The sequence below is a fragment of the Chiloscyllium plagiosum genome, unplaced genomic scaffold (assembly GCF_037043375.1).
Source record: "Chiloscyllium plagiosum isolate Xiang-an unplaced genomic scaffold, Cpla_swu_hap1 HiC_scaffold_9, whole genome shotgun sequence".
Classification (NCBI taxonomy): Eukaryota; Metazoa; Chordata; class Chondrichthyes; order Orectolobiformes; family Hemiscylliidae; genus Chiloscyllium; species Chiloscyllium plagiosum.
In genome coordinates, this window is record NW_028270147.1 from 55,793,166 (window position 1) to 55,810,415 (window position 17,250).

General features: G+C 40.3%; 1 protein-coding gene across 1 annotated transcript in view; it reads right to left on the minus strand.

Moving 5' to 3' along the window:
* c8a (complement C8 alpha chain) overlaps positions 1 to 7,892 on the minus strand; it is a 53,407-nt gene extending 45,515 nt beyond the window's left edge. Inside the window, exons 1-2 of the mRNA XM_043699308.2 lie at positions 7,673 to 7,892; positions 3,796 to 3,913 (exon numbers count right to left, since the gene is read on the minus strand). Coding sequence (XP_043555243.1) covers positions 3,796 to 3,913; positions 7,673 to 7,758 — 204 coding nt within the window. The 5' untranslated portion in view covers positions 7,759 to 7,892. The remainder of the gene's footprint in view (positions 1 to 3,795; positions 3,914 to 7,672) is intronic.
* Positions 7,893 to 17,250: the final 9,358 nt, after the last annotated feature.

The following is a 17,250-nucleotide window of genomic DNA, read 5'->3' on the forward strand; positions in this document are numbered from 1 at the left end:
GTGAATGACCCTTTTTAATCAATTAAACACATTTCCCTCTGCCTGCTGAGGAAACTCTCCAAATAGCAGAGTTTTCTTATAATTACACTCTATCTAAAATTAGTTGCATTCTGTTGAGTTCACAGCTCCCAGATAGCATTGACCATATTTGTCATGAACCTTCTTCCCTTAGCAGAATCTCAATCAGTAATTGGAAGATTTCTAATGATAGTCCTTAATTTCAAGGATTTACTTTGTACCTCTTAGAAATGATAGGGAAGGAGATGGGAGGGAAAATGTTTGAATAAATTGGCAAAAGGGAGCTATTCACACCCTTCCTGCCATTTCAATGATTAAGTTTCACTTTGCTACTAATTAAATCCCTGAAGTGGTGAATTAATGACCACTTAAAGCTCCAACCTGCCATTAGTCTGATTAACTTTGTTTCCGGCAGGTTGAAAAACTGGCCAAGTTCACAACTGGTCAAATACTGTGGCCCACCACTGATTTGGGTGGGCTGTTTCAATTTGTCCCAGTCTGGAGGAATCGGGCACAGAGGAGGGAGGCCAATGCAGGGCCACATAAAGACCCATCTCCGACAACCCACCCCCCCAATCCATTTCCCCCTACACCACCCACCCCCAAAATAAGCATCTTCCCTTTTTGCTGGTGTTGGTATGCAGCCAAAAACAGCCCAGGCTTTAGACATATTGCTGCTACTCACAATGGTTGTTGCCTTTGATTGGACAGCAGTTTCAAGCCAAATGCCACATTTCAGTCCTGGATCCCAATTTGCTGAGAAGCGCTCTGGATCATGACTTAAGTGTCTGAGTGCTGCTTGATTTGATGCCAATCTGGTTGGCTTTCTCACTGGTGGAGGTGGGGCATGTTTCACTCTTCAAGATGTTCACTGCAACCTTCACAAGAAAGTGGAAATTCCCAGCCCAGATATCTGATGGGTATATGGAGCTATTGTGTGAAATTGTACAGCCTATCAAAGTCATCTTCCATCAGGGACAAAAACAAGTCTGATTCCCTCACTGGTGAGTACTGCTAGCCTGCTAGATCTCCCTAGAGATAGGCGACTAAGAGATTGCATCAGGAGCCCTGTCCAATCATGGATTGTAAATTTATTAATTAATTAGTATGGGAACATCGTACTGTTGTAATGGATAGACAACAATTACAATTATACAATACTTAAGCCTCTCTTTCTATAAAAATGTGAGAGACACATTTTCAGCAAGTCACCAGGTTGCAGAAGTAAATAAGGGCTATCTCTAAATATTTGATTAATCAAAGTAAAAACATTCACTTAAATATTTTCCTTGAAAAAGATAACATTTGTAATAGATTAACTTAATTAACTCATGGTTTGAGTACTCTTTTGAAATCATATTTATTTAAGGTTAGCTGAGTTTATGAAACCAATCCAGAAATTGACCAGGAAATTCTTAAGCCCTCTATTATAGTCAGTGTATTGCATTGTATTTCACTTTAACTTATTCTTTCTCAGGTCAACCAAAACAGCAAGTTGTATCTCTTTCAATTTTACCTTTTCTTGCAATCTATAACATGTACAACTTGTTTGGTTTCAGCTAACTGCTTCAAGTTATTTAACTTGCTTTCTTTTCTATTTTTTCCAATGTTGGTTCTATCCTGTACTATGGGCTTTGCCCTTCCATCTACATTTTATTATATAAAATGCTACAGTCTTACTATAGCTACAGCTATGGACAGTAACCATTTATATGAGCTTTGATTGTAGGAACCTAATGATATTTAAAAATGGGATATTTTGTTGTTGTGTTCTCCTTTCCTGTTAGTTTGATTAGATTAGATTAGATTACTTACAGTGTGGAAACAGGCCCTTCGGCCCAACAAGTCCACAACGACCCGCCGAAGCGTAACCCACCCAAACCCATTCTCCTACATGTACCCCTTCACCTAACACTACGGGCAATTTAGCATGGCCAATTCACCTAACCCCTGCACATTTTTGGATTGTGGGAGGAAACCGGAGCACCCGGAGGAAACCCACGCAGACACGGGGAGAATGTGCAAACTCCACACAGAGAGTCGCCTGAGGCGGGAATTGAACCCGGGTCTCTGGCGCTATGAAGCAGCAGTGCTAACCACTGTGCTACCGTGCCGTGGAAAAGAGATAAAACAAAACTATCCAAGACGAAAAAAATTACGAATAATGGGCCTGCCATGGAGCCTTTCTCGTCATGCCTGGATCCATTTTTAATTCCATTTTTAATATTTAAACACAAATTCTGATTTACACAATAACATTCCAAAAATAACTAAGAAGTTCTTATTTGTAATCAACTGGGGCACTTCAATATACATTTCAACAAGAAAGCATCCATTTGGAATTATTTTGAACATATTGTCAACATCAAACCACAGGAATGAAGGGTTGTGTCTGCTGAAACAAGTAGTTTTTCCTTTACTCAGTTCAGAGATGTAAACATCACTGATGGAGCCAACACTTATTGGCTATCTCTAATTGCCCTGGAGAACGAGGTGATGAGCTGCTTTGTTGAACCACTCTAGTCCATGTTCTGTTCAGGGATGGAGTTCCAGGCTTTTCAAAATAAAGTTATGGTAATATGGTTCTATGTTGGGATGTAGTGTGATTTGGAGGGGAGCTTGCAGGTGGTGGTGTTCCCATGCATCTGCTGTACTTGTTCTTCTAAATGGTGGATGCTATAAGTTTTGAAGATACTGTTGAAGAAATCTTGATGAGTTGCTGCAGTGCAACACAATGATGGTACACAGATTTAGAACAAAGAACAAAGAAAATTTACAGCCCAGGAACAGGCCTTTTGGCCTTCCAAGCCTGAGCCAATCCAAATGTACTGTCTGAACCTGTCGGTCAATTCCTAAGCATCTGTATCCCTCTGCTCCCCACCTACTCATGCATCTGTCCAGATGCATCTTAAATGAATCTACCATGCCTGCTTCTACCACCTCTGCTGGCAACGCATTCCAAACACCCACCACCCTCTGTGTGAAGTACTTGCTGCGTGTATCCCCCTTAAACTTTCCACCTCTCACCTTGAAAGCGTGACCTCTCGTTATTGCATCCTTCACCCTGGGAAAAAGCTTGTCTCTATCCACCCTGTCTATACCCTTCATGATTTTGTAAACCTCAATCAGGTCCCCCCTCAATCTCCTTTTTTCAAATGAAAATAAACTTAACCTACTCAATCTCTTTATTGCTATTGAACTCACAAACTTACTTAAGAGACTGCAGGATGTTTAGTGTGTAACTAAACAAGTTACACTGTTGAAGCAGCAGTAGCACTTTGGCATTTTGGCTCAAAAACATTAATAGAGCAATGTGAAAGCAATTTTACTGAAATTTTATCATATCTGAATTAGAAACCTTGACAGTGACAATGGAGCCCTGAAATATGTTAACTTCTCAGCTTTAGAAGCAAACATTCATAACAAACAAACAAAAAACAGAAATAGTTGAAGAAACTCAGCACTTGTGGAGAGAAAGCAGACAGAAGTTCTGAAGAACGGCCACTGGACCCGAAACGTTAACTTTGTTTCCACAGGCTTGGGTTTCTCCAGCAGTTTCCATTTTTGTTTCAGATTTCCAGTATCTGCAGTTTTATTTTGTTTAGAGATTAATTCACAAAATGCAATTTTACATCATTCTTTCTCAGATGCAGTTTGACCTTTTGTTCTTCTCTATCATTTTTTGTTTTTGTTCAAGTATCTACATCTTGTCTTTTAAATCTAATGAGCCAATTCCCTAAATCAAAAGTTAACCGGTGTTGGTATATGAAATCATACCTTTCTCATTTCACAAGGCGAACACACTGTCCATTGTGCCCACTGGCCAAGTTGACAGTCAAGTGGGACTACACTTCGGATTTTTCGGCCAGAGTGATGTGTGCAACAATATCCTGAACTGGGATGAAATAACATTAATTATTTTTCAGCTTAAAGTTTACTAATGGTTATTGTTAATTGTAAGAATGGTTTGATATACTAGAATAACAATACACTCTTAGTATCCAGAGTTATTACGGCAGATGAAAGAGGTTTAAATTTTTAATCCTTCCTTCAAGGTTGAACAAGCAATTACAGTCAATTACATTCTTTCTACTCAGCAAATTAGAAACATAAAAATATGCTTCTGCTGCTACCCATAGGCAGCTGTCTGTTCTCCATTGCTACAGCTAGAAGCAATCTGCCACCTCACACATAGAAGAACTGAAATAACAGTAACTGCAAAAGAAAATCCTGCTGAATATGCAAGAATTATATATAATTCCAAGGAATTGTGAAAAAACATCAATAAACTCATACCATTGGCACATCGATAAATGAATAGGATAAACCTTGCTCAATGATTCTCTGGTCATGTACAATTGCGGGCAGTATAAAATTATAAGAAGGACAGCAAATTCAAGCAGGAGCTCTTGCATCAATTAAGCAGAAATATCTTAGGGACCACTATTTTACAACTGAGCTGGGCAGTGGCCTTTAGGGGCTAAAGGGGCCAGCACAAATTCATTAGAGTCTACAACCTTTGATGAGGGTGGGCCTTCCTTGAAATAACTCCACAGAGGCTGGTATCCCATCACTACGTTATCCTTTATTTATATGTGGAGAGTCCTTGATACTGATCCAGCTTCCGCAGAGCCAGCTGTCAGCGTGAACAGAACCTCTTAACACTTGTGTTTATATCTGTCAGCCAGGACTCCCTGATTGGACCAGATTAACAGCCGCAAAATGGCAACTCATATTCTAAGATGGTCATCTGGCTGACCTCATTACAATCACTACACTCCTGTCAAGAAAGTTTGCTTTGTTTGATTCAGACTTGACATCACTTAAAGCAAATAAGAAACAATGGTGACATTAACTAAATTCTGGTCTATGAGAGTAAGTTATCATGAAGATATGCTTATGTCAAATGATAATTTTTAATCCATTGGCTGGAACCTGAACTGAACATCTGAAAACAAACCTTGCTTTAAATAAAGACACAGACGCTTATGTGCCTTTAACTCATAGAACAGTAAATCCTAATTTGTGTTGCTATACTTTCTGCTCAGTCTGAGTGCAAAACCCATATAAGACAATGATTTCACAGTGTGAAGAACTCACAGCACTCATTAGCAAGACATCCGTAGCAATCACCTGATTTATTTAACTCTCAGAGTTGGAGGCTTATTCACTTGGAGAATGGAACACTGATCAAGTCAATTTTGGAATACACAACCAACGTAATTTCAACCCCTGTGGAAGTTGTAAAAGGAGGTTCACATGACAAATCAATCTTGTATATGTTTTAAGCACATATTTTCTCAGCTGAACTGAGCATGTTCAGCCCAGCAGGTAAATCTAGGTGGAGTGCCCAGTTGTTATTCCCCACTCACATATTGATCCAAGAAACTCAATGTCAAGATGGTTTAAAACATGAGGACAAATATTTTACATTTCAACATTGGACGGGCTCTGCGACAATGTAGGTCAGTAAGCACAGAGAGATGGTAGATGGAAAAGGCTTGCTGAGGGTTACAATATGGGCAGCAGAGTTCCCATAAAGTGCAAGGTGGCATACCAGCCATGAAAACATCATAACAGTTCAGTGCAGAGGGAACAAAAACATGGATGAGAGCTTCAGTAGCCAACACATAAAGTCTTGAATTTGCAGTTTCCCTAGTACTTAATGTTAGATAGGTAATATGTCAACATAATCACTGAAGAATTCAAAAGAAAGGTTGGTGAAATAAAACTGAGTATCAACACTATATAAATGGGATAATGTGTCAACCACATTAAAGGATGCATTACCTTGATAAGGATGATGAGGGATAGTGCATCAAGGTCATAGCCCGAGAGAGTTTGTGATTTTGTGGCTTTGCTTAGAGCTACTCCTGTGCTATGGTGAGGGTGTAAAGGTTCAACTTTGAGTGGCAGGAAGGATGGCTGAGGATTTGGGAGGCTGAAGATGCTGGAGATTAAAGAAAATTTGGAAATGAAGCTATAATTTTCAACGAAAGAAAGATCAAATGTTTATTCTTTGAGAAAGGGGTGATGATAGCAGATTTACAAGGGAACTTGGAAAATAACAATGAACAAAACCATTTATGTTATCATCTAATTTGGAAAGAATATTAAGTGATCAGCAATTTACTGGAATAAGGATCAGAAGAGCAGAAGGTTTCAGCTATAGTGAAAAGAGAAAACTACAGAAAGATTAAAGCAAAGAAGAGTAGAAAGTTTTTTTTTGTTTATCCTTTCAGGAGATGTGGGTATCAGTGGCTAGACCAGCAAACCTTGACAGAAGTTTAGTTTAGTGGGCAAGGTGAAGGTAGTGATGTAGCTGAATAACAAATCTTCTGATTAGTGACACAGAACTCTTTGAGCTCTTTGCATTGAGCTGGAGATAATAGTGGAGCAGAATTTTAAGAAGAGACTGATAGTGGAGAAAAGAGTTGTGGAGATAATTTGACATTCCACGACGGTCAAGAAGTAGCAAAGACTTTAGGTAGAGAACAGCAGGGTTTGAAAATGCTTATTAATTTTCAGACAGATTTCTGAGATTAAAGAAAAACTGCTCCAGTATTTTGGTGGGTTTTAAGCAGATGGGAGGAAGAGCTGCATTGTTCCTGAGTGGTGTTGGCTCACTGCTCACTTGCAAATGGTGGGGCTTTCTTGTGTCAAGTAGCCACGTAATCCCAGATCCAGAAGCAGAAGAAAATCTCTGGTATTTTCAAACATTCTGACTCCTCTGCTGATTTCAATCACCATTTATATTTACTGTCACCAAAATCTCAGACTTACATTGAAGAACACGACATAAAATACATTGTGTAAGGACCTCATCTTTACTTTTCAAGTTTTAAGATGTACAGGGTGGGATTCTGGCCTTTGGAAATGGATTGGGAAGTATTGTAGGTGGGAAAATAGCAGTGGGAGGCACAGTGAGGGAAACCTAATGTCTTCCCATGCCATTGACTATTTCCATGGCAGGAATGACAGCAGTTCAACCAAGTGGAGGTTGACAACCGGTAAGCTAATAAATTGGCCTATTGACATCATGTTACATCCACTGTCACCTTTTAAACGACATTGAAACAGTACCTACAACAAATAGAGAATCTACCAGGCACACCAAAGTAAAGTCTGTGTAAAGGCCTTCCTTTCCCAAGGTTTTATGACCCAGGGAATCTATTCCCACCTCAACCCTTCCCAGCAGAAATGATCACCCCCAAGCGATTAGATGATATAACTGTAGGATTCATGCCTTTTATTACCAGGGCTTGCCTGCCTCACCCTGACACATCTCCAAATCTCTTGCTGTCCTTTGAATACTACCCAAAAAGGGTGCACTCTGTCCTTCTCTTTGCAATCTCGGAGGCAGCCATGTCTACTAGATGCACAGCTGAGGTTACCTGGTTCCAAACTCCAGGATCGGGCCAGAAACTTAGAGAGGCAAGATGATATTCTTAGTTAGAATGCAATCCAAACAACATGCTTTTAATTATCCACTGCTTGTAAAATTCCCCCAAATCCCCATGCACCCTGATTCATTCACGTGTTACTGGGTCCTCCTTTTGGTCCCAGAATTATGACCCACAGCCATAGATTTCATTACAAATATCACCACAAACACATTCAGCTATCCCAGTTTTTTGAAGTGGTAAACACTAACCTGTTGCTGATCTGATTCGAATTGGCAAAATCAGTTAAAAACAGCAGGCATGCAAAAGATGAGAAGCAATTCAAAAACAAATTCATTCTTCATGCAGTGTAAACCTAATATTTATACCATCAGAAAATTTACAGTTTATATCAAATAAACTGCTACTCAAATGAAAAAGCATTAAAGAGCTGCAAATTCCGAAGTATTGTAGCAGAACGTCAATTGAAAAGGGTTGAGCAAACAAGCCCATTTAATAAATGATTAATAGTAGTGTAAATTCAGAAAGGAAAAATTGAGCAAACTCTCCATTTGACTTTGTTATAGAATATTTAGATCTTATATTTTTCATAATATTACTATATTTTTCATTACATTAAACTGAACAGAAATTAGTAATATTAATGCTCTGATTGGAACATTTAAAGTTGATGCTTTGTAATCAATTTCTAAATGTCAGTATTCTTTGATATGTTAAATTTGTATTATCTACAATTTAAAAATTGATCATGATTGCTGTATTAATATAGTAAATCATATTTGGATTAATGTATCGTACGGGAACCTTGACATTGCAATTTTTTTGCCACTTACATTGAGGGTTTCCTTCAATCTGCTGTTTATTTACCATGTGTTTTTAAGGTGGCAGCACTGCTGCCTCACAGTGCCAGAGACCCATGTCCAATTCCACTCTTTGGTGACTGTCTGTACGGAGTTTGCATGTTCTCCCTGCATCTATGGGTTTCCCCCAGGTGCTCTGGTTTCCTCCAAAGATGGCAGGTTAGGTGGATTGGCCATGCTAAATTGTCCACAGTGTCCAATGATGTCAAGGTTAGCCATGGGAAATACAGATTTGCAGGAATAGGGTAAGGATTTAGAACTGGGTTCAATCCCAGTCTTGGGTGACTGTCTAAGTGGAGTTTGCACATTCTCCCCGTATCTGCATGGGTTTCCTCCGGGCACTCCAGTTTCCTCCCACAGTCCAAAGATGTGCAAACTAGGTGAATTGGCCATGCTAAATTGCCCGTAGTGTTAGGTGAAGGAATAAATGTAGGGGAATGGGTCTGGGTGGGTTGCTCTTCGGAGGGTCAGTGTGGACTTGTTGGGCCGAAGGGCCTGTTTCCACACTGAAATTAATCTAATCTAATCTTATAAAGAAAGTAGGTTGAATCACTCACACTGGGCACTAATGGATATAGCTTGTGCAGCACATGCTCCAAACATTGGTATTGAGAATCATAAATGAGCCTTATAACCAGCATTGGGCATAACGTGCAGAGATAACTTAGTGATGTGAAATCTACACTCTTGTGAATGTTTATCTATTATTTACTATCTATGCTACTTAACTATGTGATCTGCCTGTTTGGCTACAAGACAAAGCTTTTCACTGTGCCTCAGTACACATGACAATAAATTCAATTTAATTCAATATGGTTCTAATGCACAATTATTACCAATGCTCATCAAACTACAGTAAAATATTTAGCTAACAATGATTTATGATCAAGATTTATTTGTGAAGATATTTTATTTTTATCTTTGCTAAATTTAAAACCTAACCAAGTTGGTGACAAAAAAACTCTGAAAGGGAAGCATATTTATAACCAGTAACTCAAGTGTGTAGTGTTCAATTGAAGTTAAGGTCCCAGTATTGTGAAGGTTTTCCAAGGTCTGCCATAGTCCCAGATCAATATAAATTGTTGAATAGTGATGAGTGATGAAGGTTAGACGGTTAGCTTTTTGTCATGGGATCAACTGTTACAGTAGCATAGTAATAATAAATAAGCTGCTGATAGTGCTTTAGTGCCCTCTCTTGGCTGATTGAAGAGAATCAAGCATTTGAAAGGTATAAAAGTTGCAACAAAGAAAACGCCATTCATCTTAACCAATTCATATTGCTTTTATCCTCAACCACTAGCAAATAATCCAAAAAAAATTAACTTATCTTTTCTGCAGCCCCTCTAGGGGTGGCATGCTGCCTCACAGAGCCAGGGACTTGGGTTCAATTCCAGCCTCAGGTGACTGCCAATGGGAGTTTGCATATAATCCTTGTGTCAGTGTAGGTTTCTTCTGAGTGCTCCAGTTTCCTCCCACAATCCAAAGATGTGCACGTTAGGTGAATTGACCATGCTAAATTGCCTATAGTGTTCAGGGCTGTGTAGGTCAGGTGCATTAGTTAGGGGAATGGATCTGGGTGGGTTACTCTTCGGACGTTCAGTATACGCACTCTCTCACAGGCTTATACTCAATCACAACCCCACACACACTTTACCAGTTACTTAGGTGTTAGACTGGGTCTTAATAGTGTAACTGTTCCTGAATAACTATTTGCAGTGGAACCCTTCAAATTTTCCAGCTTACATGGATACTTTTGGAAGCTTCCAAATGTAGGGAATTGCCCAACAGAATGTTCAATTTTTCCAAGTAATTCCCTATGAGTCTGCTACTATTGGTATTTCTGAATAACTGAATAACTGTTCCTGAATAACTATTTGCAGTGGAACCCTTCAAATTTTCCAGCTTACATGGATACTTTTGGAAGCTTCCAAATGTAGGGAATTGCCCAACAGAATGTTCAATTTTTCCAAGTAATTCCCTATGAGTCTGCTACTATTGGTATTTCACAGAGACCCGATTCACAACTCCCATCTACACTACAGCAATGATTATGTTGCAATTGGAAAATTCAGGCCAATAAATTGGATTTCCTACATTCAGAAAAATATGGCACCTGCAACGATAAGTACTCTGCTCATGCTTTTGTTTTAATTTATTCATAGTATTTGAGTTTTCCAGGTTGGGCTAAAATTTATTGTCTATCCCTACCTGCACTTTGATTGTGAAATGCCTTCTTGAACCATACCAATTCAGTGGAAGTAGGTGCATCCATAATGGCATTAGGGAGGAGACTCCATGCTTTGGATTTAGTGAAACTGAAGGAACAGTAACATATTTCCAATCCATGATTTCTAGTGACATGAAAGGGAACTTGCCATGGAGGTGTTCCCATGCATCTGGCGAAAGGGCTGAGTTTCTTTATATAATTGCTGAAGCCTTGGTCATTGCTGGATGCTCCATTCGGTCACTCTTTTGTGAAGAATCTTTAGAGGTTGATACAACTGAATGATTTGCTCGGCCATTTCAGAGGTCAGTCTGAAATCACATGTAGGTAAGACCAGGTAAGAAAGGTAGTTTTCCTTCCCTAAAGATAGATTTTTACAGAAATCAACAATGGTGTCAAGATTCCAGATTTCATCAAATATAAATTCCACCATCTGTCCTAATGAGATTTGAACCTAGTCCCTAGACCATGACTTGGAGCTTTGGATTACTGTTTCAGTGACAATACCCACTGCACAGTTGCCTCCCAAACTGTAAGTAGTAACGTTGGAAAGCAAGTGCACAGCTGCTTCTGACTTGTACTTTCAATTGCAGCAAAACCATATAATGTAGCAACATTAGTTGCATGTTGAGGCTGAGGGTGACCTTTCAGAGGTTTATAAAATCATGAGGGGCCTGGATAGGGTCTTTTCCCCAGGGTAGGGGAGTCCAGAACTAGAGGTCATGGGTTTAGGGTACAAGGGGAAAGATTTAAAGGGGACCTAAGGGGCAAATTTTTCATGCAGAGGGTGGTGTGTGTGTGTGTGGAATGAGCTGCCAGAGGAAGTGGTGGAGGCTGGTACAATTACAACTTTTAAAAGGCATCTGGATATATATATGAATGTCAAGGGTTTAGAAGGATATGGGCCAAGTGCTGGCAAATGGGACAAGACTAATTTAGGATATCTGGTTGGCATGGAAGAGTTGGACCGCAGGATCCGTTTCCATGCTGTACATCTCAATGACTCTGTAATTGTATGCTGTCAATGGCCATTTCTTCTAGCTATTGCAGAACTTAGCAATTAACCATCCCTGACATACCAGCATGCTGTTTTCATACTGCTGACATTTATACACTGTCATCAAACATTTTGAAGCTTCTGACAGTAAAAGAATTACAGTAATGATTGCAATGGTGGTGTTGAGTATGTGTGGTTTATTGTTGCAACTATTGCTATGGAACCAGAGCAATAACCATAGCGTCATAAAACCCTTAATGACCAAGGTCCATGCATTAGCTGCGCTACTTGGTGATAATTGTATAGGTCTGACTTTCAAACTCAACAAAGGCACAAAATGTTCCAAGGCCAGCCTTCATGGTTCCAAAATGCTCAAGCATGGAATATTTCAATCAATACCTGAGAGTACCTGGTGTACTTTGACTAATATAATATCCCAAACCTGTATTATGTGCTGGTTATGACTGAACTACTGATTTATTCATCTTAATGAAAGAATTGATATATTTCACTCTTTTGGATGAGATCTGATGTGAATGATCAGGGCTGCAGCAAACTTTAATCTATCTGATTTGCCCCTACCCCTGATCATAGTTAAGTACCAACTAAGAATCAGATCTGTACTAAAAGTACACCATAACTCATCACTGCGATGTGGTTTCATTATCTCCAGCAGCATTTATTTTACAACATAGTGAGAAATGATTGCTCAGTTAGGTTAAAGCATTAGCGTACATGTTAACTGAGTGCTTTCTAGATGGATGCAGAATATCACTGGTATAAGGCTCCTGTTGTTTTCGCTAATTCTCAAAGTAAATTATAGACTTTAATAACTCTTTGTAAGATATAGCATTTAGATTAAATAATTGGATAAAAAGAAAAGGTTTATGTTTTGACAGTCATTTAGAGGAAGGAGCCACTTTTGATTTGGTACCATTGCCAAAAAGAACAAAGATTTGCACTCTGTTAAGATTTTTTTGACTTTTCATTCAAGCAAAGGAGGGGTCTGCATCTCCCCCTGGAAAGAAGCCGAGGGTTGATTATTGTACTTGAAAGGAAGCATGAAAACACAAAGTAATTTAAAACACATCTGCACCTCCAACATAATTATATGAGACCTATTAAAGTCTCTACCTGACTAATGTTTGTGCATGGCTGGCATTTATGCTTTCATCATAAAAGTATATTGGCCAGTGACAGCCTATTTTTGTCTCCCTGGGATTGACTCCTTACTGAACAGACATGAGATTCCGATCAGAGTTGAAAAATGTGGTTCTGGAAAAACACAGCTGGTGGAAATAGGTGGAAGGAGGTGAGGGTGAGGGTAATAGGCCGGAGAGGGGGTGGGGACGGACAGGTCGGGAAGAAGATTACAGGACAAGAGGGCGGAATGTAGCTTTCTCCAGCTTCCTCATTTCGCCTCCCTCCACCTTATCTCAGTCCCAACCCCCGGATTCAGCACCGCCCTCTTGACCTGCAATCTTCTTCCCGACCTCTCCGCCCCCACCCCCTCTCCAGCCTATCACTCTCATCCTCACCTCCTTCCACCTATCGTATTCCCAGTGCCCCTCCCCCAAATTCCCTCCCCCCTACCTTTTATCTCAGCCCGCCTGGCACACCAGCCTCATTCCTAAAGAAGGGCTTATGCCTGAAACATCGATTCTCCTGCTCCTCAGATGCTGCCTGGCCTGCTGTGTTTTTCCAGCACCACATTTTTCAACTCTGGTCTTCAGCATCTGCAGTCCTTACTTTCTCCTATGAGATTCCGATCAGCTCTGTGCAAAATATGTGAGGCTTTCATTATTCCAGAACAGCTGAGCAGTGACTGAGAGCTTAGTCCCTGTAATTTACTGGTTAAAATCAAATGAGTATCAGAGTTGAAAATGCTTCAAGCCTCCTGAATGTGCATTTGTAGACACCATTATCATACCCATTTGGTGCCAAAATTTACATGGATCAATGTGGTATAGCCATTTGCCTCTTGTATGTGTACATTCTAATTTGACCACAAGATGGTGGACCAGGTTGGAAATTCTGCTATACTCTCTGACTGATTCCCATTCACTGCATAGGGTGTATGTGCCCCAATAAATGCCTCTGTTTTTTTTCCTGTAACATCCTGCAGTCAGTCCCAAAGTGCCCAATCTTTTGACAGTTAAAACAAATAGGCTTCTTGGCCTTGCCTTTTATCTGAGTCCTTAGGACGGCTCCCAGAATTTCCCTCTCTCCCATGCTTAGTTTCCTATCACTCTCTCCACCTCTATCTTTTCCAGTTGGTTGGAAGTGACGCAGGAAGTGTTTCTTTTGGCACTGGAGTTTGTTGATCAGCTCATAATAATCAGCCAATGTAGCAGCTTGCCTGGACCCAGTCACTGTCTGACTGGAAACAATGATGGAGTTTCTGAGTATCTCAAAGAAATTAGATCTGAATTTTTCATAAGAGGTTTCTATCGTAAGCAGTTCGGCCTTTCAATACCAGGTATGTTTGATTGGACAATTTCCCAAGGATACCGTATTTTTAATAGTATGCCTCTTGCACTAACTTGAGGACATATAAGATAGAATAATAGTCTGAGGCATTATCCTCAGGCAAGAGTGGATAGACTTTGTGTACTTTCCAGAACAGCTCACTCTACAGTAATAAGACCCAATTGGACTGGCTACTTTAATTGCTGTAGCACCTGCTAAGAAAGACATAATGGAAGTTTCTATCTTTGCCTCCTCAAACTTTGGAATTATTTGAGCAAACTGAGTTACCTCCACCTGTGAGTCTGAGCCAGTAATATCCTCATGGGACACTGTAGGATGCCTACTCCTCAACTTGAGCTTAGTTCACACTTCAATTTCTGCACTTTTTCCTGAAATTCTCTCTTCTCTCCTTGCTCTTTCCTCTCTTTGCCATTTTTTCTCTCTCTGTTTCTCATTCTTTCTCTTTTTCTTGAGATTCTAATTTCCCTGCTCTAATTTTACCTCTCACTGCCATTCTCATCACCTCCTTATCGTCTTCAGTTTCCACTGATGAACCATTGATTACACCTTTTATATTCTTTGAGAGAAATTCCAATGCTGGATGCCTGACTAAATCCTTCAACTGTTTGAGGGACAGGAGATTTCATTCCACAAATGTAATTTCCCTAATTCAACAAGAAACATACCACCATCGAATGTAGACATCTCTATACTATAGCAATGCAAACTGAAAAAACCTTTTGCAGTTTCTTCCTTTCAAACTACTTTCAGGTTGATAATGTATCCTCTAATTCTTTCATTTTGTCTGTGGTATCAAATTGCAGCAAGAGCTTAAAGCTTGTGGAAGTAGCCTCTATATCCATAGTATCTGAATGGGTATATGAATAGGAAGGGTTTAGAGGGATATGGGCCAAGTGCTGGCAAATGGGATTAGATTAGGTTAGGATATCTGGTCAGCATGGATGAGTTGAATTGAAGGGTCTGCTTCCGTGGTATACTTCTCTATGATTTGAATTCTGGGTAATCCAAGATGGAGGACAGGAAAAATTTCTGGCTGTAACAGCTGCTCCTTTTTTGAGGTATTTTAGGTGCTGGAGGTGATTTCCTCAAATTCCAGGAGCAGCAATTACTGTTTCATAGGCTGTTGCGTTGTTTTGGAACTTTGCAAAAAAAAGACAAAACAACAGTTTTAAAAGGGAGGGGAACAGACAAAGGAAGATATGGTGAGGTCATGGCAGGAGAGAGAGAGAGAGAGAACCTACACAGTTACTGCCTTTGATGTTTTAATTCGTGTATCGCTGGACATCGAAGTGCATCTGGGAAAATTATCAAACAGTGAAATTCACAACTGATCTTGGAGGAACTGTTGGGCGAAGTTCACAGTTAATTGTTGTTTTAAGTGTGGCCTACAGAGAATCTGCAGTAGTGAGTAGAGTAGGTTCTTTCTTGATTGTATGTTTTTGGAGATATGTCTCTTAATTAAACTTAAAATATAAGCCATAACTATTCATTTAACCTGGGGCAGTGTTTGTAGAGGAATAATACGGTGTTATTTTCTGGGTCTGTAGATTGTGAAGGAGCAAAAATGGCCTTTAATAGAGTGATATGTACTTCTTTTGGATTAGTGGTGCTGGAAAAGCACAGCAGTTCAGGCAACATCCGAGGAGCAGTAAAATCAACATTTCGGGCAAAAGCCTGCCCGAAACTTAGATTTTCCTGCTCCTCAGATGCTGCCTGAACTGCTGTGCTTTTCCAGCACCACTAATCCAGAATCTGGTTTCCAGCATCTGCAGTCGTTGTTTTTACCTGAAATGTACTTCTTGTCAGATGGTGGGAATTTAAAGAGAGTTTAAGGGTTACTGAGGATTACATCTGCCATAAATGCTTCTGGCTGCAAATCTTATCAGACCGAATGGATCGGTTGGAGAGACAGTTAGAAGCAATGAGGAATTTGCAATAGCAACAGTATGTGATGGATGGCAGTTATAGGAAGGGGGGAAAGTCTCAGATACAGTCACATAGATGGGTTAACTACAGGAAAGGTAAGAAAGGTAGGCAGCTAGTGCAGGAGTGTTTTGTGGATATACCCATTTCAAACAGGTACGCTGTTTTGGAAAATGTAGGGGGTGATGGATTCTCAGGGGAACGTAGCACGAACAGCCAAGTTTCTGGCATGGAGACTGGCTCTAATGCAACGAGGGGTACGTCGGGTTCCAAGAGATCAATTGTGTCAGGGGATTCTGTAGTCCTACATACAGACAGACGTTTCTGTGGCCAGCAGCGAAAAAACAGAATGGTGTGTTGCTTCCCTGGTGCCAGAATCAAGGGTGTCTCAGAGACGATGCAGAATGTTCTCAAGGAGGAGAGGGCCCAGCAGGAGGCATTGTACACATTGGAACCAACAACATAGGAAGGGAAAAGGTTGAGATTCTGAAGGGACATTACAGAGAGTTAAGCAGGAATTTAAAAAGGAGGTCCTTGAGAGTCTTACTCCCGGTGCTACGAGCTAGTGAGGGCAGCAATAGGAGGTTAGAGCAGATGAATGCATGGCTGAGGAGCTGGTGTATGGGAGAAGGATTCACATTTTTGGATCATTGGAATCCCATTTGGGGTAGAAGTGACTTGTACAAGAAGGACGGATTGCACCTAAATTGGAAAGGGATTAATATACTGGCAGGGAGATTTGCTAGAGCTGCTCAGGAGGATTTAAACTAGTAAGGTGGGGGGGATGGGGGGGGTTGGGGGGTGGGGCCCAGGGAGATAGTGAGGAAAGAGATCAATTTGAGACTGGTGCAGTTGAAAACAGAAGTGAGTCAAACAGTCAGGGCAGGAAGGGACAAGGTACGACTAATAAACTGCATTTATTTCAATGCAAGGGGCCGAATTGGGAAGGCAGATGAACTCAGGGCATGATTAGGAACATGGGACTGGGATATCATAGCAATTACATAAACATGGCTCAGGATGGGCAGGACTGGCAGCTTAATGTTCTAGGATACAAATGCTACAGGAAGGATAGAAAGGGAGGCAAGTGAGGGGGTGTGTGGCATTTTTGATAAGGGATAGCATTACAGCTGTACTGAGGGAGGATATTTCTGGAAATATATCCAGGGACGTTTTTTGGGTGGAACTAAGAAATAAGAAAGGGATGATATCCTTATTAAGATTGTATTATAGATCCCCTAATAGTCAGAAGGAAATTGAGAAACAAACTTGTAAGGAGATCTCAGCTATTTGTAAGAAAAGTAGCGTAGTTATGGTAGGGGACTTTAACTTTCC